This window comes from Heteronotia binoei, chromosome 1 (genome assembly GCF_032191835.1).
Source record: "Heteronotia binoei isolate CCM8104 ecotype False Entrance Well chromosome 1, APGP_CSIRO_Hbin_v1, whole genome shotgun sequence".
Classification (NCBI taxonomy): domain Eukaryota; kingdom Metazoa; phylum Chordata; class Lepidosauria; order Squamata; family Gekkonidae; genus Heteronotia; species Heteronotia binoei.
In genome coordinates, this window is record NC_083223.1 from 252,956,706 (window position 1) to 252,977,293 (window position 20,588).

At 48.1% G+C, this 20,588-nt stretch overlaps 1 protein-coding gene across 1 annotated transcript in view; it reads left to right on the forward strand.

Annotated features, from left to right (window-relative positions):
• The window catches only part of ARHGEF2 (Rho/Rac guanine nucleotide exchange factor 2), a 205,905-nt gene that overhangs the window by 35,208 nt on the left and 150,109 nt on the right, over nt 1-20,588 (forward strand). The window contains exons 2-3 of the mRNA XM_060253329.1: nt 2,741-3,095; nt 18,532-18,860. Of these exons, the coding sequence (XP_060109312.1) occupies nt 18,577-18,860 (284 nt within the window). The 5' untranslated portion in view covers nt 2,741-3,095; nt 18,532-18,576. The remainder of the gene's footprint in view (nt 1-2,740; nt 3,096-18,531; nt 18,861-20,588) is intronic.

The following is a 20,588-nucleotide window of genomic DNA, read 5'->3' on the forward strand; positions in this document are numbered from 1 at the left end:
GTGAAAGTGCAGCATTCATTCATTGGAGTCAGCACAGACCCCCACTTACCATCCCCGAATAGTTGGAGTTCTTTTGTTGTTCTTGTTCAGTCACACAGTCGATTCCGACTCTTTGCGACCCTGTGGACCAAGTCAAGCCAGGCCTTCCTGTCTTCCACCATCATCCGAAGTCCGCTTAAATTCGTGTTAGTTACATCCGTAACGCTGTCCAGCCATCTTATCTCTTGCTGTCCCCTTCTTCTTTTGCTTTCTGTCTTTCCCAGCATCAGGGTCTTCACCAATGAGTGCTCCCTTCTCATTTGGTGGACAAAGTATTTGCGCTTCAGCATCTTTACTCTTTAGCAAATATCCCCCAGGATATTTATCTGCTCCTTCTTGCCTTCCTGCCCTGCTCTATGGTTTAACTACTGTTTTATGTGATTTTACATATGTATTCCTGTCCTGTGCTTACCTGCGGTCTATTGGACCGCAAGCCAGATAGGTAGAAGTTTTCACCCTAAAGCATAGGAGGGTGTTTAACAAGTGTACATGGATTAAAGACTCAGCATGTAGCTTTTTGGCCTTCTTTTGTAAACAGCTTTCTTAACATTTGGAATAGCTTTGCCCTCCTTCTCCAAACAAAGCTTTTATCACACAGAGCGTAGGAAACCTGGTTGTGGCTGGCTTGGCCTCACCTTTACCCGTCATCCCTGCCCCAGCTGCCTAGCTTGGCAGAATTCCTTTACTGTGTTTTTGTGTATGCTTTCCAAGGTTCCCATAGAATCGCTTCCTACCGGAAGCTTGCAGAGGTGCTTCCCTTCCGTCCCTCCCCGTTCTCCTCCCTTTGGGGCTGAGATCACCCACTGACTTCATGCTTTATTCCTTGAGATAAAATGACTATTTGTGTTTTGCTTATCTGCCCCTCCCATTCATTCTTGATGGCCTTAAGCCTCTCAAGAAGGCTTGAAAGTGCATCTAAGGCAGTTACCAACCTCCTGGTGGGGACCGGAATTCTCTTGAAAATACTACAGAGATCACTTTCCCTGCAGAAAATGCCAGCTTCAGAGGGCAGACTGACATCATGTCTCCACTGAGTGGCCTCACCTCCCCAATCTCTGCCTTCCCCAGTATGCACCCTCGAAATGTCCCAGAATTTCCCAACCTGGTATAGGCAGCCTCCTGGAAATGTTCATTTTATTCCCATGAGTTTTTTCCCTACCAGTGGCTTTGTGACCTGCTTTTGCTGACTAACTTACCTGGAAAAAGCAGACATACTTAATTAGCATTATTATAATGGCAGGTGTCAGAAACAGCTTCTGGAACATTTTTGTTAATGATGCTTAGCATTTGTACAGAGCTTTTGAGGAGGCAAAGCGCTTCACATACATCAGTGATCCTTAATGGGGGACATTAATTATCCTGGGAACTAGGGTTGCCCGGTCTCAGTTGGGAAATTTCTGGAGATTTGAGGGGCAGACCCTGGGAAGGGAAGAGACTTCACCCTCTGATGCTGCCATTTTCTCCAGGAGAACTGTTCTCCTTAGTCTGTTCAGTTATTATTTCCATGAGATCCCAGACACCACCTAGGTCTTGGCAACTCTACTAGGGACCAATCTACAGCCTTGAGGGCATTCAGGACTTTTAGGAGCAATTCAGGATTTTTGGCAATCCATTTGCTCTATGACATCTGATATTTCTCTGTTTGCCACTAAACATAATTTTGTCTTGACATCTGGACTGATAAACTGTGGTTAGCTATTGCCCTACTGTTTGTACTGCATGTCAGGTTCTGATTTGGAATGCAAAGCATTAATCACAGTTGGGCAGTCTGGATGCTGTGGCAAGCTGTGGTTACTGGTGAACTGGAAAAGACAATTTGTCAACCCATGGCTTGTTTCCAGTCCTCTTAGTATGGGGGAACATACAAACCAGCCCAGTGGACTTGAAGGAAGGAAGAGCCAAGGGGAAGGTAGTTCTGGGGTAAAGTGACTTAACTGTAAAAATTGCTGACCTAGAACTTATCAGAAAATCTGATCATGTTAATTTAGGATTCCACCCGGATCAAGGTTTTTCTTACCATTACAGCTATTTAAACAAACAGGGCAAACCTAGGCAGATTATGCTATCACCAATTACTGCTAATCTGAATGATTACTGTTCTTATTTTATTCACAGGCTGGACTTGTGTTTTGTGATGTTTTGACCCCTCTTTTTCCAATTTCCCCCTGTTCCTGTTTGTATGTGCAGGTGCTGCATCATGGCATTTTTGAAACACTTTAAAATGGAAGCAGTGTCCAGGGGTCATACTCACTGATGCTGTCATGTGTACTTTGGTCTCAGGTTCTTACAAACTTGCAGATTCTGGGGGCTTTTCCAGCATGCCCCCAAAATGTCTTTTTTCCTACCCTTCTCTTTCTTTTTGCATGCTGAACAGCCAATCGGAAAAAGAATGCTGGGCAATTTGAAAGCTTTGAGATTTTTTAAAGTTGATCCTAACAAAAGTTGTACTGCTGTGCATGTGTTTTACTCTCTGTTTGCCTTGCTTCACGTCCCCTTTTTTAAACTTAGATTCGAGATTACGATGGCTGGTTGAGAAGAGGCATTGTAAAAGAAGTGGCTCTTGAGGAGAGACTTGAAGAAGAAGTGGGTCGGGAGAGTGGGCGGTTGAGACAGGCTGATAGAGGAGGGAAAGTTGAAAGAAGTAGAAGAAAGAGGGGTGGTCCATGACTGGCTTCTTATGGCTCTTTCTTATTTTTTCTAGGGGTACAGCCACACTTTCTTCCTACTGAAGACCTGAAATAAAACCAAGAGGAACTCTTCAAACAACATGTGTCCTGTCTTTGTCTCCATGCCCTGGTCACCGGCTATATTTATAAAACTGTCTAACTGACCTGCTGGACAATTCAGTGCTGATGGTGCAGGAGATAAGGAAGGGAAATTCCTATCAACTGTTGGAGCCTGGGGGAAAAACTGAAACAGGAAAAGAAGCTGAGATCATCCTTTTTCCTTTTCTATCTCCAGTGATCCAGAGTCACAGTGACCATATAACCTTGTGTTTTGCAGAAGGTGCCAACAAGGGAGGGAAGCAGAGCACTGGGCCAAGGGAAGTATCGGAGGTAAGCAGTACTGAACTCTGAAAATGAGAGGGGTGGGAGTCCAGGTCTGCCCAGTAACAGGAGCCTCTTACTTGGAAGATTGCATTATTTAGCTAGCATCAGGCCTCATTTTGGGCAGGAGCTCACAGGAGAGGAGCTCTGCAACCTCTAAATTTTTTTGCTCTTTCTTTCTTACCTGCCCCTCCCCCCCAAAAAACTTCCTCCTGGGCTCCATTATTCAAACCCCTGTGAGAATTTTGCTGAACTCTAAGATCTGACAAACTTTCTATTTTCCGCCACAAGAATGGGAAAATAACCGACACATATAAAGCAGACAGATGGAAATCTTCATGCCACTGTGGCTACATAGGAGAAAGTAATTTAAAAAGTATGGTGGGAATAAGGTTTTATTGTGACAATTATAATTGAAGAAGCATTTGAAGGTAGATGCTCAGCTGATATAATTTAGTTCACCTTCCAGTGATGGCAGGGGTGCGTGGCATATGCAAATGAGTTTTGCTAATGAGCTCTGTTACCTCTTTTTCTATGAAATGACTCCTGACTAGCATCATCCGCATAACATGATGGGTTTTATAGAACCAAAAAAGCCAGATCCTTGTCCTATAACAATGGGGGAGACAACAGAGGTTGAAGGGAGGATAGCAGACAACTAATTAAAGGGCAGTGGCATTCATGGTAGACCCATCTGCCTTGTGGGCACAAGATCCCAGGCACAATCTTCAGCATCTCCAGTTAAAAGGACTGGGTAGCAGGTGAGACCTTGTAAAGCCACTGTCAATCAGAAGACACAGTGCGTGTCAGGCTTCACAAAAGCTCACGCTATTGCTTAAGATGCCATGAGACTCCTTTTACAGTTAATTATTTATTGAAGAGATTCTTATATCACTTCTTCCAAAAGGATGTCATCCCAAGTGCTAAATATAGTGTAATAAAATGATCCTATCAGTTGAGCAGAATTAATAAGGTGTCATTAAAATGACGAAAATACCACAGCACGACAACAGAGAAAATCCATGAGACTGAGTAGAAAACTAGGAATCCTAAGTAAGTAAGCAGGCAAACACTATCAGTAACAGCTTAGGAAACTGTTTTAAAATGTAAATTAGAAAACAAAAGCATAAAGAAACAGGAGCAACAGCCAGTTTAAAACTAACCAATTACACGTACTGTACTTAGGTATACAAAAAATCTTTAGCCTGACCCCAGTTTAAGAATCACTGGTAATCAGACTAAACCAGGGGTCTCGTGGAGACATTTGGAGTACTGACATGGCAACAAAATGGCTGCCGGCCTGCCGCAGGATTTGAAGGCAGCTGCAAAATGATTGCCACAGCTTAACATAGTACAGAGCCTTGTGCTGGTGTCAGCGGCTACCAAAGCAACGTTTAATAATACCTGCACAGCCAATCAAATCTGAAATCAGAGGATTTGCTGAGCAAAAGTCCTACCTGGCTCCACCCACTTCCTAAAAACACTTGGTGGGCAGCAGAAAAGTTGTTGGTGGGCACCATGGTTGAGGGTACTCAATATTTACCTATCCCCTGGATAGATAGTGGTGGGCTGAGTAGACCAAAGATCTCTGCAGTTAGCCGCAAGGGCTAGAAACATCAGTGAAGAAAGATCCAAGTGGACAGTCGTGTTGGTCTGAAGTAGTAGAACAAAATAGGAGTCAAGTGGCACCTTTAAGACCAACTTAGTTTTATTCAGAACGTAAGCTTTCGTGCGCTCTAAGCACACTTCGTCTGATGAAGTGTGCTTAAAGCACATGAAAGCTTACGTTCTGAATAAAACTAGTTGGTCTTAAAGGTGCAACTTGACTCCTATTTATCATTGAAGAAAGAGTGCTGTTTTGTGCTGCCTCAAATGGAAATAAATTTATGTGCACAATAAAAGCAAGCAATAAAATGGAAATAAACTTATGTGCACAAAAAAGCAAGCAATTCATGGTTGTGATCAGTGTTCCCTCTAAGCTGAGTTAGCGTGAGCTAGCTCACAGATTTTTAGCCTACAGCTCACACATTCTTGTCTTAGCTCAGGAAGGATGGCCCCAGAGCACACTACTTTATTCAGTTGCTCACAGCTTTAATGCCAGTCGCTCACAAAGTGGAATTTTTGCTCACAAGACTCTGCAGCTTGGAGGGAACATTGGTTGTGATCGCCATGCATGCTCTTCCATAGGCAGATATGCTTGCTGCATGAGAGAATTTGTAACTTTTGGAAGTTTTTGACTCATTTCTCCCCCACTCCCCCTGCACAGCCCCATTCCCAGCATCCAGATGGGTAATTGTTGGAGACATTGTTCCTCTGCTGCCATGATCCCAGTCTGACCCTGGCTGGGTTGAAAGCCCTTTAAGAGCAAGATCAAAGTCACAGGAATGTTTGAACAGGGTTTTATAATGGGTGCCTCTGCTATGGCTGGGTTAACAAAAGATTTCTTCTTTTTAAAAAAACCCCACAAACTCTCCAGGTGGAGAAGTACTTAGATGCAGAGCACAGCGTAAAAGCACAGAATCTAACTCTCATTCCTTCTTGGACTGATTAAGCTTAGTTGAGGAGCCTGATTTGCAGCAATGCTTTTCATACTCTGTGCTTAAACATCTTATCAAAATAAATGCTTGCTGATAAGGAAATGCACCAGCTTTATTTTGCAAAAAGTATACTTGTGTCTGCTAGTCAGGCGAAAGGACAAAAAGCTATCTCCTCTGGGTTGCCAACCTCCAGGTGGGCCCCACCATCCCTAGGCTCCACTCCCAAAATCTCCAGGTATTTCTCAACCAGGAACTGGCAATCCCTACTCCCATTGTTTGACCCAGAAGGACATAAAGCCCTCAAGGAGAGCAGGAAGGCAACATTCTTCCCTGTTAACTAGGGTTGCCAATCCCCAGGCGGGCAAGAACAACAGAGGAATCACAGTGAGGATAGATGCAAACAACAACAAAAATCTCTGTGCTATGAATAAACTACCAAACTTTTAAATACTTTTAAAATACGTTTATTTTTGGTGTAGTTTGGTGCCAGTTTGGTGTAGTGGTTAAGTGTGCGGACTCCTATCTGGGAGAACCGGGTTTGATTCCCCACTCCTCCACTTGCAGCTGCTGGAATGGCCTTGGGTCAGCCATAGCTCTGGCAGGAGTTGTCCTTGAAAGGGCAGCTGCTGTGAGAGCCTCTTAGCTCTCCCACCCACCTCACAGGGTGTCTGAACATAAGAACATAAGAGAAGCCATGTTGGATCAGGCCAACGGCCCATCCAGTCCAATACTCTGTGCCACACAGTGGCAAAAAATTTTATATATACACACACACTGTGGCTAATAGCCACTGATGGACCTGTGCTCCATATTTTTATCTAAACCCCTCTTGAAGGTGGCTATACTTGCGGCCGCCACCACCTCCTGTGGCAGTGAATTCCACATGTTAATCACCCTTTGGGTGAAGAAGTACTTCCTTTTATCCGTTTTAACCTGTCTGCTCAGCAATTTCATCGAATGCCCAAGAGTCCTTGTATTGTGAGAAAGGGAGAAAAGTACTTCTTTCTCTACTTTCTCCATCCCATGCATTATCTTGTAAACCTCTATCATGTCACCCCGCAATCGACGTTTCTCCAAGCTAAAGAGTCCCAAGTGTTTCAACCTTTCTTCATAGGGAAAGTGCTCCAGCCCTTTAATCATTCTAATCTGTTGTGGGGGAGGAAGGTAAAGGAGATTGTGAGCCGCTCTGAGACTCTTCGGAGTGGAGGGCGGGATATAAATCCAATATACTTTTAAAATATAAAACTGCTTCATACTTAATATGCTTAACACAAAAGTTCACATTGATAACCATGAAAAACAATTAGAAACAGAGCCCATAGTGATTAACTGATACAGCATACAAATAACTAGTTAATAATATAATAGACGCGTTTCGTGTTTCCCACTTCATCAGTATTATGATATCTTCCATTTGTGCTGTATATTACCAGTTCCTTTCACCAGAAGCATAGCAAAGCCTTCCACTCCATTGCTGGCCACAAAACTCTCCATACAAATTGGATACAAACACTGAGGCTTCCAGGTGGGGGCAGGGGATCCCCCGGTTTGGAGGCCCTCCCCCTGCTTCAGGGTCATCAGAAAACAGCGGGGGGGGGGAGGGAAATGTCTGCTGGGACATGGGAGAGTGATTCCCATAGGGTATAATGGAGCATTGATCCATGGGTATTTGGGGCTTTGGGGGGGGCTGTTTTTTATTTAGGGGCACCAAATTTGCAGCATAGTATCTGATGCCTCTCCTCAAAACACCCTCCAAGTTTCAAAAGGATTGCACCAGAGGGTCCAATTCTATGAGCCCCAAAAGAAGGAGCCCCTAGCCTTCATTATTTCAATGGAGGGAAGATATTTAAAAGGTGTCCGTGTGGTCCCTTTCAATGTGATGTCCAGAACTCCCTTTGGAGTTCAATTATGCTTATCACAAACTTGTTCCTGGCTCCACCCCCAAAGTCCCCAGATATTTCTTGTATTGGACTTGGCAACCCTGCTTTTAACAGTTTCTTAGTATCTGATATTCAGAAGTATGTTGCCTTTAAACTTGGAGGTTCCATTCAAATCTTCATGCCCAATATTGGCTTATCCTCAATGAATTTGTCTAGTCTTCTTTTAAAGCAAGTAGCCATCAATACGTCAGTGGAGTTTGCAAGTTATTTGTGCGTTATGCGAATAAATGCTTCACTGTGTCTGTCTTGTACCCATTATCCATCAGTTTCATTGGGTAGTCTCAAGTTCTAGTTTGTATAGAGTTGCCAGGTCCCTCCAGGCAGCTGGTGGGGGATAGGGGGGTGAGTTTACTGAGCTGAGAGTTTCTTTACATGTATCATCAAAGGTGCCTATGTCACTTCTGGGTCATGTTGCAGTCATGTGGGCATGACACTGAAGTATCAGATGTTCCTCCCTCATTTTGGGGGTAATTCCCCCCCTGCCAGCTAGCTGATCCATGGTGCAGAGGTGGGGCCTGGCAGCGGGGGATCCCTGCCCCCACTGGGGGGGGGGGAGTCTGGCATTCCTAGGTCCCCTTCCCAACCACCAGCAGGGGATGGGAGCAAAGGGTTGCCAGATTCTGGCTGGGAAACTTCTGGAAGTTTGGGGGTGGAGACTGGGAGGATAAGAGATTTCAGTGGGTACAATACCATAGTGCCTACCCTCCAAAATATCTGTTTTCTCCAAGGGAGCTGTTCTCTGTAATCTGCTGTAATTCCGGGGGATCTCCAGGTCCCATCTGGAGGCTGGCATCCCTAGTTGTGAGAAGTTTTTCCCCTCCTTTTCTCTTTCTCCACACCACTAAAAATAGTTTATTGGCCTCTAAGATGACTTATGATACTATAAGTTATATACAAAATACTAACAGCTGTATTATTTGCAAGGTTTCTTAATTTGCACAATTAATCCTTAAAAAAACAGCTTTTGTTCCCATATAATTTTTTATTAAGCACAGTGCAAGTACACAAAGCTCTCCAGAGAAGGTTAGTTACAGGTGTAACTATTTTAATAACTGGTCTAACCATAAAAATCTTAGCGCTTCAGAAACAGTGGAGGCATTCAGCAGAAGAGGGTAATGGGCTTCTGCAACGAATCTGAGACCTCTCTCCAACTGTTCTGTTAGCTCTAGGGAAAAAGAGAAACAAGGTGTACCAGTTGCTTGTGTGTTCAAGTTGTAACATGAGTTTGTTCACCAACTGCATTTTCTTGGCTGATGTGTGATTGATTGTCTTCAGAACTGAATCTCACTGTGTTGCTAGAGTATACAGAGCTTTGGAATTTGGGAAAGTGTTTTGGGCACGAGTGAAAAATAAGCATAAATTTGGAGCTCCAGTGATGGGGAGGAGAGGCATTCCCTAATTTTTACAAGGAGTATCCCAGTGAATGCCTTACTACAAGGAGAGAGAGCGAGAGAGAGAGAATATTTCACTAAACTGCTGCCCTTTTTGCTCTGTAGTACTGCATGCCCTTGTGGAGTCTGGGGCAGTCTTCATCCAGTGAGGGATATATTGTTGAGGCATCCACTGTCGGGAGTGGAGGGCAAGTTTTGCCTCCATTATAATGGTACTTCATTCTCAAGCAGAACTCTTGGCTTATTTGGAGTGAATGGCAACCATTCACTTCCACAAGAGGTGATAAAGAGGTGCAGTCAGGGTTGGGTAAGATTTCTGGCTTGGGGAAATTTCTGAAAATTTGGAATCATGCCTGGGGAGGTCAGAATTTAGGAAGGGGTGGGAATTTGGTAGGGATGGGATGCCATAGAATCTGCCCTTCAAAGCTGCAGTATCCTGCAGGGGGACTGTCTCTGGAGATCAATTGTGATTCCAGGACAACCCCAGGCCCCACCTCGAGCTTGATAACAACTCAAGGGGGTATCATTTGGAATGCTTAAAGTTTTTACCTGTCTCTAGTTCTTGGTGTGCAACAGAATGGTGGGAGCTGACTATGTATTTATTGTCTACAGGCAGAGTGGATGTTCAGTGTTCTATCATTATGGAACATGAAAGTCTGATCTTAAGGAAAACCAAGACTTTTTTTGAGCAGGAACACATAGGAATGCAGTTTCAGCTGGCTTGGCATCAGGGTGTGTGGTCTAATATGCAGGGGTGGAATTCTAGCAGCAGCTCCTTTGCATATTAGGCCACACCTCCTGATGTAGCCAATCCTCCAAGAGCTTACCAAAAAGAGCATTGTAAACTCTTGAAGGATTGGCTACATCAGGGGTCGTGACCTAATATGCAAAAGAGCTCCTGCAAGAATTCCACCCCTGCTAATATGTAAATGAGTTTTTGCTGGGCTTTTTCCACAGCAAAAAAAGCCCTACGTGAAACAATGGTGGCATCAGGGTGTGCGGCCAATATGCAAATTAGTTCCTGCTGGGCTTTTTCTACAAAAAAAGCCCTGAGTAAAACTGATTTGGTTTGGTGTAGTGGTTAAGTGTGTGGACTCAAAAAAAAAAAAAAAAGTGTGTGGACTCTTATCTAGGAGAACTAGGTTTGATTCCCCACTCCTCCATTTGCAGCTGCTGGAATGGCCTTGGGTTAGCCATAGCTCTCATAGGAGTTGTCCTTGAAAGGGCAGCCACTGTAAGAGCTCTCTCAGCCCCACCCACCTCACAGGGTGTCTGTTGTGTGTGGGGGGGAGGTAAATGAGATTGTGACTGCTCTGAGACTCTGAAATTCAGAGTATAGGAAAGGAAAGGTTTCCTGTGCAAGCACCAGTCGTTTGCGACTCTGGGGTGACGTTGCTTTCACAACGTTTTCACAGCAGACTTTTTACGGGGTGGTTTGCCATTGCCTTCCCCAGTCATCTGCACTTCCCCCTCCCAGCAAGTGCTCATTTTACCGAGCTTGGAAGGATGGAAGGCTGAGTCAACCTCAAGCCGGCTACCTGAAAACCCAGCTTCCACCGAGGATCGAACTCAGGTCATGAGCAGAGCTTAGGACTGCAGTACAGCAGCTTTAACACTCTGCGCCACGGGGCTCTTTCAGAGTATAGGGCAGGATATAAATCCAATACTATCATCTTCCTTTTGATGTAGAATTTGGGATGCTGAGTTTTCTTGCTAAGGTGTACATACCAGCCAAATAAACTGCCATTTTGCTGTGATTTTAGTGGGCTGTTCAGACGCCAAGGCATTTTCCCCTGGAGACAGACCCAACTTCTGCTGAAATGCTTTCAAGTTTAATAAGTAACAAAAGTGGCAGTTGAGGGGGCATATGTAACTTGAACACTGATGTCTTTTTAATTCTCCCTGCCCCCCCTTTCTTCTCATAGCCTTGTCAGCATTTCCAAGGGTAAGATATACCGGAGCCTTGTTTGGAAATGATAGTTCAGTGAGGCCTGTGACAATGACTGGGGGTATTTTTGTTTTTCTTTATAGACATCTGACATTGGCCAACTTCAGATTTTGAGAATTTTTTCTTCCCTTCTCAAAGATTCTTCCTGTATTGGAAGAACAGTTGCAGTTGCCTAGCAACCCATCCCTGATCTGCTTCCCTATGGTTGCCAGCTGCTTCTTTCCCTTAGCTCTTCTTGTGTGCTGTAGCAAGCACATGAGCATAGTTTCTTGTGCTAGGAAATATCCTTCATTCAGAGAGTTGCCACTCCCCCCCCTCCCCATTTTAAGCAATTGCATGATAGGCAAAACCTGAACTTTGCCTTAATTTGAATGTCTCTATAACCCTGAGTCCACTGCTCAAGCAGGTGAAGGCTCTGACTGGCAAATTGCCAGGTGTTAACACGATTTGGGCCATTTTGGTGTGACAAATCTGGCCATTTTGTTTCCCTTTTTTGAGTGGGAGATGTGTTTTTGTTTTTAAACCACACCTGACTCTCCGGTAACTCAGGAAAGGGAACTGCCAAAGTCTTTTTGGGGGGATTCCAGTTTTACCTCAGCCAGCAGAGTTTCCTGACTTGAGACTTGCTGAGGCCTGGTGGAACACCTGATGGGCTTTGTTGGCCTTCCCACTTATGACTGATAATTTCTTAGTTTCTTAAGTTTCCTGTTTATTTTCTGTTAAGAGGTAGGGTGTCTTTTTTTTTTTTTAAAGTAGCTAATCTAGCCTCACCAGACTTGGGTGGTGAGCAGGCAAAATGGCTAGGTTACCATTTTGTAGTACCATAGATCAAAGGGAGCTAACCTGCATATAATACATACTAATGTAGGGTTGCCAGGTCTGTGTTGAAAAATACTTGGAGGCTTTGGGGGTGGATCTGGGAGAGCAGGGTTTGGGGAGGGAAGGGACCTCAGCATAGTTGTAAGGTTGGCAGGTCCAACTCAAGAAATATCTGGGGACTTTGGGGTGGAATCAGAACCAAAGTTGTGTCAAACATGATTGAACTCCAAAGGGAGCTCTGGCCATCACATTTAAAGGAACAGCACTCCTTTTAATAACTTCCCTCCATTAGAAATATTGGAGGATAGGGACACCTTCTTTTGGGGCACATAAAATTGGACCCCCTTGTCCGATCTTTTTAAAACTTGGGGTGGGGATTGAGAAGGGACACCAGATGCTATGCTGAAAATTTGGTGCCTCTGCCTTAAAAAACAGCCCCCAAGAGCCCCAGATATCCATAGATCGATTCTCCATTATACCTTATGGGAACTGGTCTCCATAGGGCATAATGGAATGCCCATCAGACATTTCTTCCCCTCCTCACACTTACTGATAATCCTGAAGCAAGGGATTAGCAAGCCTAGTATAGTGCTATAGAGTCTACTCTTCAAAGCAGCCATTTTCTCCAGGGGAGCTGATCTCTGCCAGCTGGAGGTAACTAAAAGCTGGCAACCCTTTCTGGCGCGCCTTATTGCAGGGGTGTCAAACTCATTTGTTATGAGGGCCAGATCTGACATAAATGAGACCTTGTTGGGCCAGGCCATATGTATACCTATTTAAGATTAGGTAGCAGAGATATAACCATTATAAAGGACACAGACAAACAAAGATTTTTTTTAAAAAAACCTTAAAACATTAGCAGTTGTTGGTCTAGTTTTCTTTGTATTTCTCCCATGGGATCCAGGGAACTGGGCAAGGGAAGCTCTGGGTCTTTCCTTCCTTCCCCAGGGGACCAGGATGGGGAGGTGCCTCAGCCAATAGAAGGAAGAGAGACTTGGCTCAATTGAGAGAGTCTGGCAATTGAGAGAGTCTGGCAAAGCAAGCTCTGCCTCCCCCTCTTCTTCCCCAAGGGAGGAGCCTCATCCAATGGAGAAAATAGGGGTTTTGCTCTGTAGCTTCTGTGCAATTGAGCAAGCCTTGAAAAGCAAGCTGTTATGAAGAAGGAAGCAAGAGAGAGGGAGAAATAAGCAGATGACAGCCACTTGCTCGGTGGCCTGACAGGAGCCTGACTCCCCTGCCTTATTGAAACTGTAATGTATGGCGCTCGCAACCATTTCGTTATATCGCACCATCAAAGGAGCGTTAGTCCGCGAAAGCCGCGGAGGCTACTGTGACAGCCAGGTGCCTCCACGAGGGCACGGAACATCAGCCAATCACAGCGAGTGGCGGGAAATATGGCTGGCCAGCATTGGACTGGCCAGCAGGTAGAATAGTTCCGGAGTTGTATATATGCGGGACCCGGCCCGTGTGTTCTCTCTCTTACCTCGTGTTTGTACCATGCAATAAACTATGTTGCCCTACTCGCGTCTCTCAGACTGGTACATTACAGTGGCGACGAGGATGGGATCTTAGCCCTTCGGACAAGCGGGCTACGAAGGAGACTCACGGGCAACTCGTCGTCCCATCGCTTCATCGCTGAATCGCTACTTCGCAACGACCGCCGCCATGGCCAGCCCCAGCGGGAACACCGGTCACATTGAAGCTTTCGACCACACGAATCCCGAGGGATGGGAGTCCTATTCGGAAAGAGTCGATTGCTACCTGAGGGCGAATCGAGTAACCGAGGACGGCATGAAGCGGGACGTTCTCCTGAGCGTCTGCGGGGCCGCCACTTTCGAGATCGCAAAGGGTCTCTCGGCACCCGCTCGCCTCACGGAGAAAACGTACGCGGAGGTCGTCCGCCTCCTCACGGGCCACTTCCTGCCGCAGCCGTCGCGGGTGGCCCGCAGGTTCCTCTTCCACAAGAGGGACCAGGCCCAGGGAGAATCAGCCGCGGACTACCTGGCCGCCCTGCGCCAGATCGCCGGAAGCTGCAACTTCCCGAATTTGGAAGAGACCCTGGCCGATCGGTTCGCCTGGGGCCTCCGAGACGAGAGGCTCCAGCAAAAGCTCTTCGCAAAGGAAGAGCTCACCCTTCAGGGCGCCTTCAGCGAGGCCGTGGCCTTCGAGCGCACCACCCAGACGTTCCCCAGGGCCAAGTCGGAAGCCGTCCACCACGAGGAGCTGGACCCCCACCACCAGGACGAGGGAGAAGCACTCCAGCTGCACCACTCTTCAAGACCCGCCGCCCGAGCCCCACAGCGGCCCCGAACAAACGAAAGATCGAACCAACGCAACAACGAAAGAGCGAAATGCGCCAGTTGCGGCGACCCCCACGACCGTCGGGACTGCCAGTACAGGACCTGGGACTGCAGGAGCTGCGGGAAGACCGGCCACATAGCGCGGGCTTGCCGAGCCAAGCCCCACCGCCCGCGGCCAACCACGCACCACGAGGCTGCCGAGTCCCACTCCACGGCCTCCACCACGCTACAGGTACTGAACCTGCCCCTAGCCACCCCCAACAAGATTAAGGTGTCGGTCCGCATAGAGGGGGCCCCCTGCCTCATGGAGGTGGACTTGGGCTCCTCCATCTCCATAATTGCGGAGGAGACCCTGAGGAAATTATACCCCGGCTACAGGGGACAGCTGCGGCCGGCCGATTTTGTACTGCGGGACTTTCAGAAAAACCCGGTTCAAATCGCGGGGTGGGCAAGGGTACACGTGGAGCGAGGGTCCTTCAAGGGCCCGCTAGATATTCTGGTAGTCAAGCGACCGCTGGCCACCCTGTTGGGCCTCACATGGTTCGATCCCTTGGGAATCAGAGTAGAGGTGTCACAAACGGCCACAGTCGGCGGGTTCGGGGAGGTGTGCAGAGAGTTCCCCGAGGTTTTTGACAGGTCGCTGGGTAGCTACAAGGGGCCGGCCATCTCCCTACCGCTGGACCCAACGGTCAGACCGATCCGGCTGAAGGCGAGGAGGGTCCCCTTCGCCCTAAAACCCAAAATCGAGGCTGAGTTGGACCGCCTGGTAGCACAAGGGGTCCTAGAGCCGGTCGATTACGCCATGTGGGAAACCCCCATAGTGACTCCGGTCAAACTGAATGGGGACGTGCGGATATGTGCCGACTATAAGTGCACAATCAACAAGGCGCTCCAGGATAACCCCTACCCAGTGCCGGTAGTCAGCCATGTCCTGGCCGCTCTTGCGGGGTCCAAGATTTTTGGGAAGCTGGACTTGGCACAAGCCTACCAGCAGCTTCCAGTGGACACCAAAACAGCTGAGGCACAGACGATTGTGACCCATAGGGGGGCATTTAGGGTGAACCGGCTACAGTTTGGGGTCAGTGTGGCACCTGGGATCTTCCAGAGTATAATGGACGCTCTCCTCAAAGGGATCCCAGGAGTCCAGCCATTTTTCGACGACGTTTTAATCGCCGCCCCGGACCCTGAGGAGTTCAGCAACCGTCTCAGGGAGGTGCTCCGTCGTTTTCAAACCGCTGGACTAAAGGTGAAGAGGGAGAAGTGTTTGCTGGGGGTGCCCCGGGTGGAGTTCCTAGGATTCGCCGTGGACGCAGAGGGAATCCACCCGACCGAGGAGAAAACCAGGGCCATCGTCCAAGCCCCGGCCCCCACGTGTAAAGCGGAGCTACAGAGCTTCTTGGGGGTGCTCAACTTTTACCACACTTTCATACCCCACAAAGCGGCCATTGCGGAACCCCTACACCGGTTACTGGACAAAAAAGCTCCTTGGGTGTGGGGGAAGAAGCAGGCCGCCGCGTTCCAGGCGGTGAAGGACGTCCTGGTCTCCAACGCGGTGCTCCACCACTTCGACGAGCGCCTTCCGGTCATCCTGGCATGCGATGCATCGCCGTACGGGGTGGGAGCTGTCCTGGGGCACCAACTATCGGACGGCCGGGAGGTACCGGTCGCTTACTATTCCCGCACCCTAACGTCGGCGGAGCGTAATTACGCTCAAATTGACAAGGAAGCCCTGGCGATTGTAGCGGGGGTTCACAAATTTAACGATTATTTGTACGGGCGCAAGTTCACTATAGCGACCGACCACAAGCCGCTGTTGGGTCTGCTGGCCCCAGACCGCCAAACTCCCCAAATCTTGTCCCAAAGGGTGCTGAGATGGAACCAATTCCTAAATTCATTCACCTACACATTGGTACACAGGGCGGGCAAGGCGATGGGCCACGCTGATGCACTCAGCCGCTTACCGCTCCCAGACACGGGACCCGACCCGGCCCCCGCACACCAGGTGATGTCAGTAGAGTCACTCCCGGACCAGCCCATCCACACTGCCGAAGTGGCAAAGGCCACAGGGAAAGACAAAACCCTAGCAAGGGTGCTCGACTGGGTGGTGAGAGGGTGGCCAGAAAGGGACATGGGGGGAGAGTTCAAGCCGTACAAAATGAGGCGGGAGGAACTTGCGGCCCACAAGGGGTGCCTGCTATGGGGGAGCCGGGTGGTGGTCCCCCCCCCTTCAGAAAAGGGTCCTGGAATCGCTACATGAAACACACCCGGGCATAGTGAGGATGAAGGCCCTAGCCAGGAGCTATGTGTGGTGGCCGGGAATGGACGGGGAAATAGAGGACTGGGTCCGGAGGTGCAGTGCGTGCCAGGAATCGCGGCCGGACCCACCCAGCGCCCCGGCCACACGGTGGGAAACCACAAGGAAACCATGGTCCAGGCTCCACCTAGACTTCGCGGGGCCGTTCCAGGGGCAGATATTCCTAATAATTGTGGACGCCTACACAAAATGGCTAGAGGTCCTCCCTGTGGCGTCCACCTCCTCAGCAGCCGCCATCCGAGCCCTGCGCCGGGTCCTGTGCACCCACGGCATCCCGGACACCCTGGTCTCTGACAACGGGGCCGCCTTCACCTCGGGAGAGTTCCAGGCTTTTCTCCAGAGGTACCTCATAAGGCACATCAGGTCGGCCCCCTTTCACCCAGCCACCAACGGCCAGGCGGAGCGGATGGTCCGCACCACCAAAGAGGCCCTGGGCAGGATCGTGCAGGGCGATTGGGACCATAGGCTAGCCGCCTTCCTCTTTGACAACAGGGTCATCCCAAACCCTGTCACGGGGGTCAGTCCAGCAGAACTCCTCATGGGGCGCAAGCTCACCACAAGGCTGGACAGGCTACACCCCGACCGAGCCTCTGACATAAGAGGGTCCCCAGAGGTCCGCGAGGCAGCTAGGGGGTTCTTTGCCGGGGACCCAGTGTTCGCCCGCAACTACGCGTCGGGACCCGAGTGGTTGGCAGGGCGGGTGCTACGGGTCGTGGGTTCCCGCCACTACGAAGTATCCACGGAGGGTGGCCAGATCCTACGCCGGCACATCGACCAGATGCGCCGCCGGACCCTACCCGAGGAACCCACGGAAGCAAGGGAAGCGGCCAGACCCGAGGAGCCACCTACAACCCTGCTGACATCCACAACCCTGCCTCCCCCAGCAGAGGCAACCCAAAACCCCGAACTCGGCCCGCAGCCCCCGGAGGTTCCGGCTCCCGAGGAGACTCCGGGGGCCGAGGCTACCAGGACTCCGCAAGCCACCCCACGGCGGTCAATGCGAGAGCGCCGGCCTCCCGCCTACCTCCAGGATTATGTTACTAACTAAAGGGGGAGGGGTGTAATGTATGGCGCTCACAACCATTTCGTTATATCGCACCATCGAAGGAGCGTTAGTCCGCGAAAGCCGCGGAGGCTACTGTGACAGCCAGGTGCCTCCGCGAGGGCACGGAACATCAGCCAATCACAGCGAGTGGCGGGAAATATGGCTGGCCAGCATTGGACTGGCCAGCAGGTAGAATAGTTCCGGAGTTGTATATATGCGGGACCCGGCCTGCGTGTTCTCTCTCTTACCTCGTGTTTGTACCATGCAATAAACTATGTTGCCCTACTCGCGTCTCTCAGACTGGTACATTACAGAAACATGCACTTTTATCCTCACTACACGAATGGGTGGATTGGGTGGAGTACTTGCCTGCCTATTTTGTTTACTTGATCTATGGATTAGCAATTTAGTTATTCTTTTTAAAAAGCTGAGTATTTGGACCAGCTCATGGGCCAAACAAGGACCAAATGGCTTGCTGTTTAAAAACTAAGGTCTAATTATACGTTTTCTTTAGGTTGGCTTGAGAGTTCCATATTTTCAAGGTGCATGAGACCTAATTCAGATTGGGGCCACAGTTTGAAAGAAGGGGATTAGACCTTTCTCCTCACAATAATTTCTTGACTTACCTGAAACAACCCTATGGGGTGCTATTGCTGTGTTTTGGACTCCATGAATACTGCTGGGCTACACGTTATTCTTTCCCAAGAGGTCAAACAATGGCTTCCGATGAAGAACTCTGTGTGTGAGTGTGTGTGTGTGGGGGGGGGTCTATAATTTTTTTTCCAGCACATTTACAATCTGAATTGGGCCTCCGTGCATCTGGTAAAAGCAGAACTCTAGAACCGTTCTCTGGAAGTAACCCTGAGGAAAACATAGCATTTAGTTAGGTTCCTCTTTAATAGCACTGTAGGTCAACCCAGTCAAACTTGTATCATGTAGAAATCTCTCTCCTTTACAGTCTTTCTGGTATGCCTGGTTCAGGTTTGTAAACAAGCTTAGTTGCCTGTGATTAGGAACAAATTCTTTCCAAGAACCTGTACCAATGTTGATTCCTTTGACATCTTTTAGGCCAGTAATGTAGGTAAAATTTGTATACTTTATAAGGTTAATCTTATTTTTATAACATCATCTTATCCCTATTTTCTTTCCAGCAGAGACTTTTTTTTGTCTTTTGGACCCCATAAACTGCTCCAGAGATGAACAGCTCAGCCTCTGAGGTCTTCCTGAGCCCGTATGAAGGCACTCCCCACCCACCACTGGTTCAGAAACGCCGCTGCTCATCAGCCTTAGAATCATGCTCTTCTACTGTTGAAGACTGGGTAACAGCAGATACAGAAGAAGAGGATGACTGTCAATTCCTAAATGTGCAAATGCGCAGGTCGGGTAACTTGAGGAGTTCTGCACATGCCTATGACGCCTTTCGAAGGCATAGCTGGGAGCCTGGGAAAGTGCTTGAAGAACCAGATTTTGAACAGCAGAGGTAAATGTGTGTGTGTGTGCGCGTATCTAAATATTTAGCATATTAAGTAAGCTTATTAATACCTCTTTGCCTATGGTAAGGAAGGATCTGCCTCCATTTAAGGATGCTTCTGTTTTTCATTTAGACTACTGTTGTGTCACAAATGAGCCACTTTCCTAATTTTGTTCTTATTTTTGCCTTTTGGAGTTGCCTTGGTTAATGTTTTGGTAGTGTGAGTTATTAACGTGGTCATTCTTCAGGATTTAGCTAAGGAGAAGGATTAAGTGAAATAGATTCATATTTACTTATTTATTAGATTTATAACCCGCCCTCTGTGCAACAGGGCTCAGAGTGCACATTGTCTCTAGTGCATAGTCCATTTAACTGTGGGTGCATAGGTACTAAGGGACAGCCTGCCATTTCACATGTTTTCACACCCAAATATAATATAGGACAATTATATTTTTCTAGAATATTTTAATGCAAAAGAAAAACTGTGTTTTAAACAAGTGAAGGGCAAGCAGGGCCAGCGCTAGACCCTTTGGCACCCTAAGCAAGGCTAACTACTTGTGCCCCCACCTTCTACAAAGTCACTGCGGCCAGATCTCTCCATTCTGTCCTATGGGCCCATAGGATAGAATGGAGAGATGGGGCCACTGCTGTGGTGCAACCCCGGAGAAGGGGATTAAAGTTTTAACCCCCTTCTGTAGTGTTGTGCTGCAGTGGCAGCTCAATCCCTCCATTCTGTCCTATGGGCCCATAGCATAGAATGGAGGGATCGGGCCGCCACTGTGGTGCAATGCTACACAAAGAGTTTTAAACTTTAAACCCCTTCTCTGTGGTTGCGCTGCAGTGGCAGCCCCATCTCTCCATTCTATCCTATGGACTCATAGGATAGAATGAAGGAATTGGGCTGCAGCGACCCTAGCGGAGGGGTTGCCCCACCATCTGTACCTCTTGGAATCTCCTGAGGGGCATGGGGGAAGATCCTTTCCTTGCTTTTGCAGGGGTTCAAAAGCAGGGAGAAAGCCCCACTGCTGGGACCTCTTGACGACTCCGAGAGGCAGGGTGGGGGAGCTCAGAGAGGCGGCCACTGGGCAGTGGCATGACTTAACCAAGTCACATGTAGAGTGCCCAATTTGGTGCCCCCGATGGCTGACACCCTAGGCAATCACCTAGTTTGCCTAGTGGCAGGACCAGCCCTGAGGGCAAGCCAAGCCATTGCAGAACACGTAAATGCAATTTATGGCTGACAGTTAAGTGTTTTTAATGATGTGAAATAGTGCCTGTGTGAGAGCTTGAGAAGTGTTTGACATGTGAAATGGGGGGTTTTTTTGCAATCCTGTCCCTTTTTTTGGTCTGGAAATCACTTGATCCTTTTAGTGACTTTTCATCCTCAGCTGAGGCTCCCAAACATGGGTTTGTCGCAGAAAACAGTGAAAGTGGTGACAGGGTGGAAAGGACAGAAGTTTTGAGAATTCCAGTCTTGTTAATTCCAAAATGAAAAAAGCAAATGACACATTTGAAACCTTTTGTTGGTGTTCTACTGGAGATGAATGTGGTTTGACTGCAGAGTACCCCTTCCTCCTCTGGCCAGTAACTGAGGCACTTGGCACTGTACAATAATAAAATGTTACCACCACTCCCTTTTTTGAAAGCTTTCAGTTTAAATCAGGACAAAGGAGAGAACGGAATGTGTGAAAAGTGAGCAGAAATATTTAAAGGAGAAGGTAAACATGAGGAAACAAA